General features: G+C 31.2%; 3 protein-coding genes across 3 annotated transcripts; 2 read left to right on the top strand and 1 right to left on the bottom strand.

Annotated features, from left to right (window-relative positions):
- The first annotated feature begins 1414 nt into the window (after positions 1–1414).
- LOC17886488 (NAC domain-containing protein 59) lies at positions 1415–2786 on the top strand. Its single transcript, XM_006291520.2, has 3 exons — positions 1415–1697; positions 1783–2060; positions 2161–2786. The coding sequence occupies exons 1-3, from the start codon at positions 1496–1498 to the stop codon at positions 2569–2571; spliced, it is 891 nt and encodes a 296-aa protein (XP_006291582.1). The 5' UTR covers positions 1415–1495; the 3' UTR covers positions 2572–2786.
- Positions 2787–8985: 6199 nt separating this feature from the next.
- On the top strand, positions 8986–10466 carry LOC17886265 (BAHD acyltransferase BIA1). The gene has a single exon (XM_006290942.2). The coding sequence runs from the start codon at positions 9062–9064 to the stop codon at positions 10352–10354; it is 1293 nt and encodes a 430-aa protein (XP_006291004.2). The 5' UTR covers positions 8986–9061; the 3' UTR covers positions 10355–10466.
- Positions 10467–12459: 1993 nt separating this feature from the next.
- On the bottom strand, positions 12460–15446 carry LOC17886644 (cytochrome P450 708A2). Its single transcript, XM_006290985.2, has 8 exons — positions 15223–15446; positions 14821–15145; positions 14575–14727; positions 13488–13721; positions 13300–13392; positions 13137–13215; positions 12935–13041; positions 12460–12834 (listed from the first exon to the last, which is right to left on the bottom strand). Exons 1-8 carry the CDS (start codon positions 15429–15431, stop codon positions 12616–12618), a joined length of 1419 nt encoding a protein of 472 aa, XP_006291047.1. The 5' UTR covers positions 15432–15446; the 3' UTR covers positions 12460–12615.
- Positions 15447–17899: the final 2453 nt, after the last annotated feature.

The raw sequence follows: 17899 nt of genomic DNA on the forward strand, positions 1-17899 counted from the left end.
TTTTCGATCCGCCCGGTTTGAAGCAAGTGCTGGCTACGATAAGAGGTTGGAAAGCTCGTGCAAGAGATGATGGATGAATTTGATGCCCTTGTTGCTAGGTATGGGACAAGATGGTGGTGGGCACAGTTATCTTCGATTTGGTTCAGTCTGGAAAAGGCGTTGCGGGTAAGATCCCACGTTGGTAATAGGGTTTTGGTCCGAATTCGTTTGCTTTGGCTGAACAACTGGAGCCACCGAAGGAGAAGCAAAGTAATCCTTTTGCAAATGCCAAAATTCTTGGACGGGAGTCGCTGTTGCCGATAGTCAAACCAGGATCCAACCTTATCGCCGGCAAAATTTTCCGATTTGCTTTTCCCTTTGTTAACCGTTGGGCCTTGAAGCCTATTTTGTATTTGCCCATTGGAATTTAATAAATAAAAACTCTTTAAATTTTTTTTATCAAAAACGTTATTTAAACTATTAAACTTTTCTATAGTCATTTAAACATCATATTTGTTAACAAAGCCAAAATAGACATATCGTTTTAATTGGAGCAACTAACACACATTTACTCCGTTATTAAACAATTTGTGATTGACAAATTTAATTTTCTTGATTAAAAAAAATAATAATCAAGTAATTCAAGAAAACCAAATTTTGAATGACTATAAATGAGTAATATGACCAGATTGATGAATGATTATTCAAATCAAATTACAGACAATTTAGAAGTTGCTGTATATTATGGAAATTTTGAATGTATCATTATTTAATAAACTAAAACATAAAACCCACAATGTTCATGATATATAGAGTATGAACTCTGGACGTAATCTTCTACTTGTTGTAGTCTTGTAGTAATTTCTTAATATACAAGGCTCAGTCATTATTGTTCCCAGCTCGAGCTCTTTCCCAATATAGAAACTAAAAAATGTTATCAATATGATATAATAAAACTATAAATAAACACTGCTATTTTTTCTTTTTTTATAGATATTTATAATTTAAAAATTAGACAAAAAAACGTCATCAGTGATGTGATAAGATTGTTCTTATCTCATAAACAGAATTGGATGGGGAACCAAACCCACAGGTCAAAATTGAAAGCTTGGAGCAATATAGATATTTAAAGTTTTTGAAACAGAAAGATATAATTATTTTTTTAATAAAATAAGAAAAAATATCTTCAAAAAAATTAACATCTTAAGTTGCCTATTGAACTACGCGTCTTCATAATAGTAGCTAAATATAGCATTAAACCATTATAATATATTTTTTGGAATGATGTTATGTTATGGTTGGTCCATGTCTACATCATATTTGTATAAATTATATAAACTGAGATATTATTAAATAACTTTAGATAATAGAGATTTAAATAGTTTTATAAAAGAATGATACCAAAACAGTTACCAAATTATTGGTGAATAATATTGTGTTCTTCTTCATATGATACAAACTAGTATAAGAGCTTGGCTTCTCAAACCATTTTTATTCTCTCTTACAAAAAAAAAAAATGGATTACAAGGTATCAAGAATTGGGGAGATAGTAGAAGAAGATTCAGACAAGATTGATTTGCCACCTGGTTTTAGATTTCACCCAACAGATGAAGAACTCATAACTCACTATCTAAGACCAAAGGTTCTAAACTCTTTCTTCTCTTCTTTAGCCATTGGTGAAGTTGATCTTAACAAGGTCGAGCCTTGGGACTTGCCATGTAAGTTATTTATTTTCTTGGTTTCTAAAGATTTCTCTGTTTTTTTCTTTTATTATAACTTCTAATTACTCTGTTTATCTTTTAGGGATGGCTAAGATTGGGGAGAAAGAGTGGTACTTCTTCTGCGTAAAAGACCGGAAATACCCGACCGGTTCAAGGACGAACCGGGCTACAAAATCCGGTTATTGGAAAGCAACTGGTAAAGATAAAGAGATCTTCAAAGGGAAAACTTTAGTTGGTATGAAGAAAACTTTGGTTTTTTACAAAGGAAGAGCTCCTAAAGGAGTTAAAACCAATTGGGTTATGCATGAGTATCGATTAGAAGGCGAATTCGCCATCGATGATCTCCCTAAAACCGCTAAGGTAATACATATCATATCATAGTTGTGTTAATTTTTGTTAAGGACTGATATGTATATTTTGATTTATGAGGTTTTTACATTTGTGTTGTTTGTGAATACAGAACGAATGTGTTATAAGTCGTGTGTTTCATAAACGGGCTGATGGTACAAAGATGCATATATCGGGTTTAATGTTCGGTTCAGGGGTTAACAAATTTGAACCGGTTGGTTTACCTCCGTTGATGGATTCTTCTCTATATCTTAAGAACAGAGAAGACTCTTTGTCTTTGTTTTCTCACGTGACCTGTTTCTCCGACCAAACATATGACGACAAAAGTCTTGTGTCTGATCCTCTGTTACTGCAAGAAGATTCTTCTATACTGAAGATGTTGCTTGACAATGAAGAAACACAATTCAAGAAGAATCTTCAGAGTTCCGGTTCATCGGAGAGTGGACTAACCGCGAGTTCTTGGCATGGTCATACTCCTTATTCGAGTGGTCCGGTGAATCTTGATTGTGTTTGGAATTTCTGAATTTGGGAAATTGGAACATTAAAAATTGGAGTATGGGAAACAAATCATTAGGGGGGGTATAGGGTTTAACAATATATTTGTTATGTGTTTGCTTTAGATTCTTGATTTTGAAAGACTCTTAAGATATACAAATGTGAATATTGAAAGATTCTTGTAACATTTTGTAAAAAAAAGAACCATTGTACAGTAGTTGAAATCTACTCTCTTACATGTTATTGTTTTAAAGATTAGATTAGTTAAAAAAACCAAAAAGTTGTTTAGTGTTTCTATCAATAATGATAGTCTTGCAATGTAACAATGTTTACTTGATATTTGTTTAACATGATTTCGACTAAGTGATCATCATCTTCACTTTTACTTGAGAGATGAAACCAGAGAGATCTCTTACATAAGAGAAAGGTTTTGTGGTGAGTACTTTGTTTGAGTTCCAAGAGATATTGCATACACCAGCTTTGTGAACTGCCAAAAACACTTTTCAAACCAAAGATTCCAACATATTTCTCATCACAATTCCAAGATCAAGTACTACTCAGTTCAAAGCTCTTGTCTTTTCTCTTTACTCTCCTCACACATAAATTTCTAGTTTATTCTGGTTTACTCTCCTAAAAGACCTTCTAAGGTCCTTGTTAGTTGTTACTTACGTCTAATACAATCAAGAAGCAAAGAAAGCTTTTTCTGACATAGTGATAGAACTAATGAAGCTAAGTTTCTAAGGTTTGGTAGTGAGTGGTAAGTAAATTGTATGAGTTCCAAGTAATTTGGCACACACAAGCTTTTCGAACTACCAAAAAGCTATTTCTCACAATGATACCACTTGGTTAAATGCTCTTGTCTTTGCTCTCCTCATCCACACATAAATTTCTAGTTTCTTCTGCTATTATCATCCTATCATCTTTGAAATCCTCATAGCAATATTACGGTGAAAAAGGTCTTCTCCAAGACTCTTGTGCAATCACATCTCACATGTCTCACTTCCTAAGTAGTTTAAGAGCTATTGATGCAGGAACCCTACGGATATTATTGATTCAAATTAACACATTTTAGGAAGAAACTTACACATCAAGGAACATCAGATAATCCTACTGAACACTTACTTGATTTTTTTCGTAAAAAGAATTTCACAGCTACACCATCTTAGGAGCATAGATATTTAGGTACTCAAGCAAAGAAAACCCTAAAAAGGTTACTTGTTACTTACGTCCTATATAAATCAAGAACCAAAGACAAAACTATCAAGACAAAGTTTCAAGGTTCTTTCAACTAAGAAATAAAACTTTAAGCTAAAACAAAGAAACACGAATAAGGCTTCAGAGGGACAAAAGCAAAAAATTTCAGGAGAATACTGGCAACAGAGACAAGAACAAGAACCCTAATTGAATCGGGTCAAGTCATAAGCTGCAAAGCGGATCCCTAATGTTAATATATGCACAGAAAATTATTAGACAGATTCCCCAATCTTTATTACAGGGATGTCCCAGTACTTGTGCAATATCATTCATAAGCCTTTTTGATGATACTCAAAATCAAGAAAACGAAATAAACAGAGAACTATAAAGAAAAACACATAACAGAGAAAGACAGAAACGGCGGAAGCAAGTGTTTGTGTTGTCGTTATGATAAGCTTTTGATTACAGAAGGTTATATATAAAAAATACTCACAAGTAAAACCCTAATACTTATGTTTTGTAGATAATTTGGGCTTGACCTAAATTTATGGGCTTTATCTTGTATGTTCTATTGGGCCTTTACACACCCAACATTCCAAGATAGTAGACCAATCCGCCTAGATTATTATTTTAGGCTCACGAGGTCGTTGAATAAAACGAATTTCCAAGAAGAATTCACAAGGCACCATCTTAATTCTTAAGTTACTCATTTCATAAGATGGGAGCCAAAAATAGTTTTTCTTTAGTCTATTTGCCTTATTTTTGGTTAATGTTGAGAGATCTCAACGAATAAAAGAAAACATATAATTTGTTATTCGCGGAGATTCGATAAATTACTCGCGTTTTTGCGTTTTTTATATCCTAAGATGTGTTAGTCTGGTATTTACGAGTGTTTACGCTAAACTTAAAAATGTATCTTTTATATACTATAAAACTAAATCATTACTAATAGCAACACAAAATTTATATACAAAACTTTATGTTTAATACTTTGACAATTTTCAACACAAATCAAAGCCTAAAAGTTAGGTTTGATGAAAGATTTTGTCTCATAGTTTAACAATGTTAAAGATTAATCGATTTTAATTGCATTTGCAACTTTTCTTTTACTAATTCGACAAAGATAATAGGGGAAAAAACAAACAAAAGTTCAAAAACAGAACTAACAATTAACTTCTCGTAAGAAAATCAAATTCTCACATATTATTTTTCTTAGCTCTAACGTTTAAGTTTTGGTTTTATATAAAAACCCACATTAAAAAAAAAGTCTTCAAAATTTTGATACCCTAATATGGATCGGGCCTCTTCCAATGATTTCTAGTTTTATCCATAAGATCATAAGCTTCCACGAAAATGAAAAAAGGACAATCGTTCCCTGTTCCTCTCTACTCTCTCCTTCTACTGTTCTAAACAAGTAAATCTAGATTTGTTCGGCGACCTTAGTTTTCCATTCCCGTCACTTGCTTTTTGAATCTAGCGGTGGTCTAGTCTTCTTCTTCGTCGGTAGTGGTGTGGTGTCCACCCTTCGAAGTAGATGAGGTCCCGGCATGTCAGTAGGAGAGCTCCTCTGCGTCTCCTTGGGTTTGAAGATGCCGGTAGGTTGTGACGGTTGCCTCTTGTGGCTTAGTCGCCGTGTTGGTCTCGCGCCTACGGCGGAAGTTGAAAGTGAGGAAGGTGGGTTTTACTGATTTTTCTGTGAGGTTAACGGAAGATCGTGTATCTCGTGTGGGTAAGCTTTCGATTGAACCTTCGACCTTAACCATCCCCATGACTTACTTCCTCCAGACCGGTTTGAAGAGGATTAGATCGGTTATCAGAGTTTTGTCTTACCTAGAAATGAAGGGTTTGATCTGATGTAGATGATTTGCTAGGATCGGGAGCCATCTGCGGCGTGTCGTGGTGATTATCTACATCTGCAATGTCAATAGGTTCAGAGCTTCTTTTTCGGCAACGTTTTGATTTTTCCGATTTCCTTTTACTTCTGGATATCAATTATATGTGTCGGCCCAGCCCAATTAAGAGGGTAATATTATTCAAGTGAGGTCCAACTAAAAAAAAAAAAAAAAGGCTTCCACGATATGAATTGATATTTGATAAAAATATTAGATGCAAGGCGTGGGAAATATATTAAGTTGAAATGTAACATTTTGTAATCATAAGTACACAAAGAAAATTGATTAAAAGAGAAGTCATAATTCAATTGTTTGCGGGTCGTAATCCAGGCTACCTCCGGTCTATTTTTTATTGTTATTTTCTATATTTGTTATTTTTTTGGTGGTTTGTAACTTTTTTTCGTTAATTTTTATTTATGCATGAATATTTAGTTATAATTTTTGTTAAATTTTTAGATTATTTTCTATCCTTCGTATGTTTGTTTATTGTCGTTTGTAATTTTTTTTACTTGTATTTTTTTTTGTTAATTGTTTTTTGACGCATGAAATGTGTAATCTATTACCGTAAAGTATATAAGAATAGTCATATCTCTTTCAAGTCGCGTCATGTGAACTGCAATAAGAAATTATAAAACCTTGTTATCATTTTTGTTGCTTCATTCTCTTGAATTTCCTGATATGCGAAAAATGTATTGGAGTTTGCTTTTTAAAAGTTCTAAAGCTCAATTTTTTTGTAAGATTCCATAGTCATTTAACGATTTAATTAATTTTTATTGTAAGTTTTTCATTTTTTCATTTTTTTCTTTTTTTCAGTGGGACCAGATTCTTGTAATATCAGACTATCTTCCTACTTTTTTCCAAAGCTTGTTCAATATCTGTGATTGTAACTATATTTTTTCTTTTGTTGGATTTCTGTAACTTTTTTCCCTAATACTTTGTAAAAACACAAGGGGATATGCAATAATAAACTTTTTATGATACATTTTTTCTACAAATACCATCTCTACGTGTCTATTTTCAAAAATACTCACTTCAATGTAAAAATGACTAAATTACCTTACTTTAGTATATCTCATGATGAAGAAAGGAATATTCTTTCAACAAAAAAATATTGCTTCTGAAAAATTTCTCGCCAACTTTTCCCGCAAAAAAATTGCCGCTGAAAATTTCATACAAAATATTTCCGCAATTCCTTAAAAACCATGTAAATATCTTTTTAAACCCTTAAAAATCCTCTAAACCCCCTTGTAAATCTTTTAAAAGTCATCCAAAACCTTTCAAAACTATAGTAAACCATTGAAAACCTTTGTAAATCATTTGATAACATTTATAAACACTTGCCTTATAAACGTGGTAAATCCTTCAATAAACTTTTTTGTAAACTTCTTAAACCCTTTAAAAATCTTTGTAAATCCTTAAATAACCATTTTAAAGTCCTTGTAATACCTTTAAAGATTTGTAAACCCTTTAAAAACCTTTGTAAACTTCCAAAACCCTTTAAAACCCTTTGCAAATCCTCTAAAACTATTTTTAAATATTTGTAAATATCTTTAAAATCCTTGTAAATCCTTGTAAATCCTTTTAAAACCATTTTTAAATCCTTGTAAATGCCTTTAAAAACACTTGTAAATCCCTTTAAAAATCTTTTAAAAATCCTTGTAAATTTTTAAAAACCATTTGAAATTCTTTTAAAAATCCTCGTAAATCATTTAAAAACTGTTATAAACTTATAAAGACTTTCAAAGACATTCAGAAACTTTGTAAGCTTCTATAATCCTTTAAAAACCATTAGAAATCTTTTTAAAACTATTTAAAAACTCTTGTTTAATCCCTTTTAAAACCTTTGTAAATCCTTTAAAAGACCCTTTTTTGTAAAACTTTTTTTTTTGCTGGAAAATTTATGCGGATATTTTTTTGGTGGGAAAGTTTTGTCGGGAAAAATTTTGTCGGCGGGAAAGTTTTTAGCAGGGAAATTTTTGAAAGAAATATTCCGTTCAAAGAAAGGAATATTCTTTCAATTATGGGTAAAATTACCATTAAAATTTAAGAGAGGGAAAAAATAAAAAGGAAAAAAGAAGATAGTAGTTTTGCAAAAGGGTATCATAAAAAGATTATTAGTAAGAACTTCTCAAAACATAATTACATAGTAGCATTCGAGATTTCTGTAACTCTTTTCTTTTTTTTCCCGTTTTGTTTCTTTGAGATAATAATTTGTTTTAGTTAAATCTGATCCATATCTTGATGTTATATATATGTGGTCTCTATATATCTTGTTTGCTTCATTCAAAGTACGCTTAATTGCTACGCTGGTTTAGAGTATTTTTAAGTTTTTTATTCCTACACAAAAACTCTCCATTAAGCAGTGATCCAATGAACCGGTTGAACCGGTCAGGTTACGATTTACAAAAATTATTAGATTTTGGAAGTAAAATATAACATATTTAAGTTATTTTTGGAAGTTATAAATTTTTATTCCGTATTAAACGGTACACAAACACACTTAAATTAGTTGTTATAAATTTGTGATATTTATTAGTGTTCTTTTTGTTTTATATGTATATAATTTTTTATCTCTTTACTATTACTATTAATTTTTATATTTTGTTAAATTTGGTATGATTATTTTTATTTTTATGTTTACAAAACTGTATAATTTATATAAAATCATCGATAAACTTTAATTAATTGACCCGTGGTCGAATTTGGTTAGCCCAATAACTTGGTTAGCCCATTAACTCAGTTACCCGAAAAATAGCCCAATAACCCGTTTACCTGAAAAATAGTCCGGTTATTATTTTTTTAACATTACCAAGACATATTCTAATAAAATTATATTTCTTAAAATTTATTAAATTATAAAATAATATAAAAATAAATGAGAACTGTAACAAATCCATCACAAGGTTAGTTGTCACTGTCAGTCTGTCACATGGCTAATTAAATTATTTTGTGTAGGTAAGGTAGTATCTTGTTGACTAAATATTAATAATAATAAAATATTCCTCTGTAAATTAACGTGGGGAATTTTTAATGTTGTTATGATCTTATTATATAAAACAAGATCATGACATGTATTAATAATAAACGCAATTTATACATGTATTTATCAACTTTCAAATTAAAAGAAATTCGTTTAGATGCAATAAATGTTTACAAAATAAAATACATCCAAAAAAGTTGTATCAAAATTTTGGATGCACCAAATGCTATTACAAATTATAAGTTGTAGATTATTGTTATTTTTTATTTTATTTTTCTAAAACTCTTAAGATAATAGTTTCAATCAAAATAACAAATATCTCGACTTTCTACGAAAACTACAAACTCTCGTTTTCCAACCAAAACTGCAAAATCTATATAAGAAACATTTCTTCGTCGAAAAAGGAGACGACCAAAACAAAACAAAAGAAAGGGAAAGAAAAATATCAAACGATGGAGACAGTGAAGGTTGAAACCATTGGCAAAGAAATCATTAAGCCATCAAAGCCTTCTTCCAATGATGTCCCAACTCTTCAACTCTCTATTATGGATCAACTAATCCCTCAGGTTTACGCCGTTGCATTTCTTTTCTACACTAAAGATGATTTGATCTCTCAAGAACAAACTTCCCAAACTCTCAAAACTTCCCTGTCCGAGACCTTGACAAAGTTCCACCCTTTCGCCGGAAGAGTCAATGGTGTCACCATCGACAGTACCGATGAAGGAGCTGTCTTTGTGGACTCACGCGTCGATGACTGCCTTCTCTCGGACTTTCTGAGATCCCCAGACACCAAATCTCTCCAACAACTGCTTCCTGTAAATGCTGCAGAGCCCATTCCCACATGGCCATTGCTTCTTGTGCAAGCAACCTACTTCAAGTGTGGTGGCATGGCCATCGGAGTCTGCATGAGTCATAAGCTCGGCGATGCAGTCTCTATCTCAAACTTTATCCAAGCTTGGGCTGCTACAGCTCGAGGAGAGGGCGACTCGGTGGTCAGTCCTGAGTTTGGTTCCACAAAGATTTACCCACCAGCGTCCGGGGCCATTCAAGTTCCAGGGGAGGATCAACTAGGTAAGAGAACAAGTATCACAAAGAGATTTGTGTTCGTAGCATCTAAGATCGAAGAGCTAAGGAACAAAGTCGCTAGTGACGCTGTCCCTCGACCCACTCGGGTTCAGAGTTTGACTTCACTTATATGGAAATGTGTTGTGGCTTCATCAACAGACACAACCCGTGAGAAAGCTCTGTACCAAGCGAATAACTTGCGTCCCAAGATACCCGCCGTTTTGTCGGAAAACCTAATCGGTAACCCCTTGTTCTCCACCCTAACCTTGAATGGGAAAGACAACTTGGAGACTGTACAAATTGTCAAGGAACTAAAAAAAAGATCCGAGGAGGTATCTCATTTGGTTCAATATGAGGAAGGGTCAGCATCAATGACTATAGGTTTGAAATTGCTTGGGGCAATGGCGGAAACCAAGTTCAGCTATGAGGTTTATGACACACACGTTGTATCTAGCTGGTGCAGGGTTGCTCTTTATAAGGCTTGCTTCGGTTGGGGATCTCCTGTTTGGGTCACTGGTAATGTCTCTCCCATCCTAGACAATGTGACCGTGTTGGTCGACTCTAAGGACGGACAAGGAGTCGAAGCATGGGTGACACTAGCTGAAGATGAAATGTTATTGTTCGAACAGAACACAGAACTACTTGCCTTTGCCTCTCCAAATCCAAGTGTACTAATCTAAATCTTTGAGTCATAGTGACCAAAGATGTCTATTTCTTATCTTCTTGTTATTGTAACTTTTTAAAATATATTTTCCAAAATGTTCTGAATAAGATGTGACTTTTCCTTTGAAATTTTTTAATAATATAATAAAATAATTTAAATAAAAAATGAGATTGCTTGTATCACATGATTTAGATTGCATGGACCACCAAAGATGTTTAAAGTCAACAATGAGGGACTTAAATGCTTTGTTTGCTTCTAAGCTATTGACTTCAACCTAACATATCTATACATGTGTTTAATATGCATCACCTAATTTTGCTAGAACCAATATATTGTGATCAGAACCATGAATTTTTCATGTGGATGAGAGATTTGCGTTTGTGGAATCGAGTTGAAAAAGATATGTTAGTAACATGGTATCAAAATTAAATAAACCGAAAAAGATAGGTTAGTAATGTGATTAATGATTTTTTAAGAATAATAATTGAAGATGATGAATTATATTACAAGAAAACACGTGAATAACGTCGGTAATATATCTTTCAACAAAGCGATGGGTTTGCTTCTCGATATTTTTTTACATTTAAATTTTAAATTATTTACCAACCATATATACTTCCATTATATAAAAATAAGGCCATAATTGTACAACTAAACGTCTAAAACTATAACAAGTACCCCAATTATTTGAGATGAAGATTTTGTATTTGATGAAGATTTTTGGGTCAAATATGATCATATATAACAACCAACCATATATACGTGTTTTATTTGATGAAGATATTGGGTCAAATATGATTGGGTAAAAAAAACCGAACTGAATATGCCGAACCGAAACCGACCTATATAAAAATTTTAAAAATTTAATGACAAGATCCGATAGTATCTAAAACCGAAATATATCGAATCGAAACCAAACCGAATATCTGAACGTCTAGGACTAGACTAACCTATTATCAAGTACTCCAATTATTGGAGTTGTATATATAGAATATTGTTATGCATAGAATAATGTTATGGAACGTAGTTTAGATGAGTGATATTTATGGAACTTCATGGACGATAATGGAAACTGTTTTTGATTCTTTGACCTATGTGTCGCGTTGCCTGCTTAAGTTTAGTATAAGGACTTTAGCTGGTTAGCCTCGAATATGTGATCCCCTAAATGCCAAACGTTGTCTCATTGATACTTACAATCGTTCCTGACACTAAACCAAACAACTGCGTATTAAAAATATTCAATACTACGATTAGAGCCGTCTTCATCCTATGGAAAGCTACAAGCAAATAAAAAATATTGGCCACTTCTAAGAGAAGAACTTTTACCCTCGTAGCAAGGTTTACACCACTAGATTAAAGAGACTTTTGAAAATTTAGGATCGGAAATGTTTTAAGAAATAAAGGTGCACAAGCATATGTTTCATGGGCTTAGCCTTTGGGCCGACTTTGGCTACGACCGATTCACTATAAATTGGTGTGTCCTGTTGGAGGTAAAAGATTAACACACATCAAGCTTTGGCACCATTGCCCGAAAAAGATTGCCTGTTTACAAATCTAAAAACTAGAATAACGTCTAGAAAAATTTCCATTTAATTTACCATAGAGAAACCCATAATTTCTAGCATACCGCAAATAGTTCAAACTCTAGCTTTTTAAAATGTTTCTTTTCCTTAAATACCTTATCTATCAAGTAAAAACATTGATTGCCTACTTCGATCAGGTTAGGTATATGAGAGTTTACCCAATTTATTTGTCAAGTGAATATTATGATCAGTTTTACTTTTTGCAGTCATACTTAAGTAAAATTTTAAATCTCAACATAATTTACCCTAGAGAAGTAATTAAGTAATGTAGATTTTACACAAATATTGATGTGAAATCCATTTGACATCACTAAATTGTGAAACTATCTGAAAGTTTGGTTGAGCCCATATATAATCTATAATCACAGACTCGAAAAGTCTACACACCTTGTGTCATGCAAAGAGACAATACAATTTTCAAATAGGACATGTTTACCCAAATTGTATATACATATGTACATTTCTTAAACGGAAGTATATATTTATATTTTTTTGAAGTAATCTATTCAATGAAAATTATTTATGGGAATAGGTCGAATAAATAAAAGTACATATTTATTTCACGTGTGCACTTCCATTTAACTTTATACAAATCTTGATTAGTTTTGGATAGAGATTGAGTTATACTCAATGTGAAAATGAAACTTAAAAGTATCATGACTACTTAAATATAGATAGCATTAAGATCTCCGAATCAGTTGATGGGAGAGATGTTCATGTGCATGCCATTGGGAAAAGAAACTAGTGGTGTACGAGTAGCCTCGTAGTCTTGAACCATTGAGAAATCGTAGTTAGTGACAAGATGGTGAAGAAAAAGTGCAATCTGAAGCCTTGCAAATTCTGCACCAGGACACATTCTCACCCCACCTCCAAATACCATGAACGACTTGGAAAAATTAACCAGCTTTTGGCCCTGTTTCACATTTTTCATCAAATGTTTTACATTCTTTAGATGATATGTTTTTGTTTTTAGATATTGAAAATGCTTTACATAGACAAGAATTAGTAAATACCTCCCATCTCCAAGGATTAAACTCGAGAGGGTTCTCATATACCGCAGGATCATATTGCCTCAGTGAAGTTGCAACAAACACCATCCAACCCTTTGGAATCGTATATCCTGTTACCAGTTTTCGCACCGCAAAAAATTCAATTTAGAAAACTATTTTGGGAATATGTTTGAATTAGTAGCCAAGTTTTAAAAGTAATACTCACCTTTAATTTCAACATCTATTAAAGTTTTCCTAAACATTACAGGAGCCAGATTTACTAGTCTAAGAGTCTCATTAATCACCTGCATTGCAACATATTTATTCTTAGTTTTAAATATTTATCATATATTATAATTGAAAATTACTGATGTATATCTAAAATTTACCATGCTGGTGAAAGTCATGTTGTTTCTGTACTCTTCCCAAGTCACTCCAGAGTTCTTATCAACTCTGTTTTGAAGGATAGCATCATGTTCTCTCTGCCATATTAGAAGCATATATTGTCAAATCTATGCTTCTTTAATTTGTCTTCTTTTAACAAGTGAAAAAGTAGTTAGCTATGTATATATATAACCTTCAACTCTAAGAGAACTTTAGGGTTACTTGTAATGTATTTTACTGCCATGGAGATCATCAAAGAAGTAGTATCTTTAGCAGCCACAGGAATAATATAGGTTTGGAAGATAACATATTTGTCATCTAAAACTTCATCTTCTATTATCGTGTTGACGATGTCATCATGCTTTACTCCCGATTCTTTCCTTGATAAGACAACTTTAGTTATCACCTTCATTGCGTTTCTACTTGCCTGGATGCAGTTGATAGAGACAATGTTTAGACATTTTGTGTAATTTTTTTTTCATAGACTGTTACAAATTTGATCCCTTTATTATTATTGTTAGACTTCATATTTTCTAAATATGATATAATTATTTTTATTTATATATCATAACACCGTGGTCGACCCGGAAAGTAATCCAGTTCACAATCTCATTCGGGTTTAAAACCATAGCTCATATATTATACTAGTTACTAACCCGTGTTCTGGCAAATGCCCATATTTTTGTATTAGTTAATTGATTAGTATCTTAAATTGAGTTTTAGTTGTATGAATAGCATAAAATCCAATAGTTGATGAGTTTTTTTTTTTGGGTTAAAATCCCATAGTTGATGAATTAGTTTTAATTGTAGCTACCTCTGTTTCAGTTTAAGACTCATTCTATGTTTTCACACAATTTGTAATAAACTATTGCATTTTGTGGATTTACCCCTTATTATCCCGCCTTAAATATATGCTATCAGTTTAAATGGTTATGAATTATTTGCGTAATTAAAGACCTAATTAATTCTTGAGACCCGATTAGGTATCCGTAGACTACCCTTAAATCATATGTTTGATTTGGTTTTTAAATTTAACTCAATGAAAAGTTTTCGTAGGTATGTTGAAAAACTTGGTTAAATATGTTGTGGTACTTCCGCTTTAATAGTATAGGATATGCACCACCTATATTTTATCGACCCTAAATTATTTTTGCAAACCAACTAATATTTATAAAAACTTTATAAATTAAGAAAGTATCATGATTCTAATGTTATCAATTTTTATTAAAGTTTTACTATAAAAGATCTTTTAACAAATGACTAAAGAATAAATTACTTACTGTAAAGGATCCGTATAACGATTTCCAGGTTGAAAGACTAAAGAATGACTTATACCAATCAAGATTGTAGGCCATGAAGATGTTTAACAGATTCTCTGCAGCCTCTGCTGTGAGGTTACTTATCAACTTGGGAATCAAGTGCTTTACTATCAACTACAAACATAGCAACAATAAATAATTTTAATTTATCATGAATACAAAATTAAAAACATAAAATAATAATAACAAAGGAACTTATGTACATACCCTTTCAGCTGCCTCCTTAATATCGAAGCTCCCCGAGCTAGCCTTTGATTTAAGACCCTCATAGGTTCCTCGGTCCATGTTTCCTAACAACTTCTTCTTCAAACCATCAGGGCCAAAAAAGTTGAGAGTGATTTGTTTGAAATGCTTGTGAGGCTTCCCATGATTGGCTATCGCATCATCTCTTCCTAACACTTTGGCAAATGCATCCGGAAGGCTAAACACGAAAGCCGTGTTCTCTTGTCGAAAAACCTCCATCATTACATCAGGATCTGTCACTACCACTGTGTTGGATCCAAAAACGTTTGTCCGAAATATTGGCCCGTACCTAAAACGTTCTCAAGATTACAAACATGTATATATTTGCAATAAAAGTTATATATAGTTAAGGGTTTAATATTTTACCTGGACATCCTCTTGTTGATAAAGGGAGAGGTCTCGTTGAATCCATAAGATTTAAAGAAGTCTAGTGTCTCTCCGATGATCGGAAGACCCATTGATCCCGGAGGTAACTTGCCATTGCACTTGGGGTTTGACCATCGGTACCACCACTTACTGATTAGTACAATAACTAAAGCTGTAACACATATTGAAACGTTCCAAATCATGTCCATTTTAGTATTCCTTTCAAGTTTGATGAGTTATTAGCTCGGAACTATAGCGTCTCTTAAATAGAGAAGCAAACACATGTACAAAATATATTTTATTCTCTTTATCATATTGATTTCTAGATATGGTCAAACTAAAATAATTATGAATCAATTGTTAGTTTGCCATTTTGGTAAATGTTTAAAGATTTACAATTTTTTGGGTTACAAAATTGCGAATTGAACATAACATTTAATAGAACCGGCTAAACCCAAGCATATTCTTATATAGAGAAGAAGAAAATTAAGTACAACATATATTGATTCTCTTTATCTTTGAACTTTCAACATTATTCAAAAAATATAGATTTTGTTTCTATGTTTAAACATAACGTTTTCTTGATTTATCTAGGGATTAACTAAATATTTAATCAAATAAAAATTATAATGAAATTAATATTATTTTAGAAAATAATGATTATTTTTGGAGAATTAATGTGAATACAATACTTGATCATATATTTTTTTTAATTAATAGTTATTTTCCTTATTCTATTGTCGGTGACTGCAAATACTGATGGAAAGAAACTTTTGAAATCCAGCATTTTCTAGTGGTCGAAAGAGGAAAACGTATCAACATCGTCATTATTAGATGTTTTTGGCCTTTAATGTAAAATGAATTTTATACTATACTATAAATTTTGAATTTTGATTATATATGTAGATTAAAAAAAAAACTTAAATTCAGTGAGTTTTATTAAAGAGCAGTATCAAAACATTTATAATATTTTCAGTACTATATATATATATATATTAATATTAATATGTGAAAATATAATTTAAAGTTAATAAAATACTTATTAAAAAAAATCTGAATTGACAATCCTCTTGGTTTTGTTTTTCTAATTTCTAATATCCTCGATCACACATATATTATAACAGAAACACGTGTTTCCTTAATTATTATAATCTATACTATTAAAGCTGAAGTACACAATGAATTTACACTATAGTTTCAAAATGAAATAATTATCATTTCTAACTGGGTTAACACGCGGATCTAACTAACTAAACGGATATGTTAATCGGGTTTAGAGATTTAATCTCCATCGTTCATTTTTCAGTTGATAAAAAAAAAAATTGGTTTTCAATATTAAAGGAAAGATAATTATTACGTTTGATATTTAACTTTATTTGTAAGATACAATGCCTAAAATTTAGCTTAATTGGCAAGATTTTCTTAATTTCAAATATTTTATAAAGATCTTGATCGAAATTTTAAACATTGAGTATTTTAATATTTGTTTTAATAGAAACCATTCCATGTTTTCTTAGTATGGAATATTCAATGTAGTTGACTTTTTAAACTATTTTAATTTTTAACTTGACCAACCAAATCAATCTATATTAACATTTTTTAAATACATTTGATAATATAACTTTTTATTTGTAAGATTTTTATAAATAAACTTTTGTCATTTCATTATATATTAAAAATAAATAAACTTTTGTCATTTCATTATATATTAAAAATTGAAGAATTATTTATTAAGTAATCATTATCCTATTCGATTTTCTTTGAATATATATTTCCTTAATCATTTAAAATCCATAATATGTATATATTTCCTTAATCATTAATTTATGATAGGCAAAATCAACGGATTATATCTTAATTTATAACAATTTACTAATTTATGGTAATTAAATTCGCCTATTAAATATAAACATGATTTGTTATTCTAAGTCTTCTAAAAATGGAATATTCGGATATAATATTTAATATTTAACAATAAAATCACGATAATTTAGTGATTGAGATTGAATAAAGTTATTTCTTTTCAAAACTAAATCTCAAACCAAATATTCTAAAATATTAACTACCCCATTTTTACAGCCTATATAAACCATTACATGTTTTCTTAGTTTACATTCATTTCAAAAGCGAGACAAAATATATATCTCACAAAACAAAGCATGAACTAATACAAATTTTCACACCACATGCTTTCATATCGTTTTTAATCAATGTTTACTCATAATATTTTACTTTTTGTGTTTAATTTTTTTAAAACAACTAATTGTAATCTACTTTTTTGATGTAGTAGCTTGAGATTTTGAGGTCTTTGGGAAAACTACGAAGATCAACAACATCCTCCCCAATAAACCCAAAAAACGTGCTATGCATTCGAAGGTTATTTAGTCCTACTTCTTATCATCATATATGTAAAAAAAGTTAAATAAAATGGTTACTATTCCTTTTAAAAAAATTTCCTCTAAATTACATGGTATATATATATATATATATATGCATTTAAGATTTTATCGCAATCGTTTATTTGTAGATTAAATCTTGATCGTTAATCTAAATTTTCAAATATCTAAAAGATTTTATAGATATTATAATTTTTATCTAAGGAAATTTATTAGGTGAAGAATCTCAATATATTATGTCTTCATTACTATTCCTATACGTGAATTAAATATTTCCTAAA

The sequence above is a fragment of the Capsella rubella genome, unplaced genomic scaffold, assembly GCF_000375325.1.
Source record: "Capsella rubella cultivar Monte Gargano unplaced genomic scaffold, Caprub1_0 scaffold_5, whole genome shotgun sequence".
Lineage (NCBI taxonomy): Eukaryota > Viridiplantae > Streptophyta > Magnoliopsida > Brassicales > Brassicaceae > Capsella > Capsella rubella.

What these genes read in the sequence shown, in the direction of transcription:
- LOC17886488 (XM_006291520.2), top strand. Translation starts at nt 1,496, where the DNA reads ATGGATTACAAGGTATCAAGAATTGGGGAGATAGTAGAAGAAGATTCA. An exon ending in CGAGCCTTGGGACTTGCCAT is followed by an intron (nt 1,698 to 1,782) that starts GTAAGTTATTTA and finishes TTTATCTTTTAG; the next exon opens with GGATGGCTAAGATTGGGGAG. An exon ending in ATCTCCCTAAAACCGCTAAG is followed by an intron (nt 2,061 to 2,160) that starts GTAATACATATC and finishes TTGTGAATACAG; the next exon opens with AACGAATGTGTTATAAGTCG.
- LOC17886265 (XM_006290942.2), top strand. Translation starts at nt 9,062, where the DNA reads ATGGAGACAGTGAAGGTTGAAACCATTGGCAAAGAAATCATTAAGCCA.
- LOC17886644 (XM_006290985.2), bottom strand. Translation starts at nt 15,431, where the DNA reads ATGGACATGATTTGGAACGTTTCAATATGTGTTACAGCTTTAGTTATT. An exon ending in AAGTTCTCTTAGAGTTGAAG is followed by an intron (nt 13,393 to 13,487) that starts GTTATATATATA and finishes CTAATATGGCAG; the next exon opens with AGAGAACATGATGCTATCCT. An exon ending in ACATGACTTTCACCAGCATG is followed by an intron (nt 13,216 to 13,299) that starts GTAAATTTTAGA and finishes GTTGCAATGCAG; the next exon opens with GTGATTAATGAGACTCTTAG.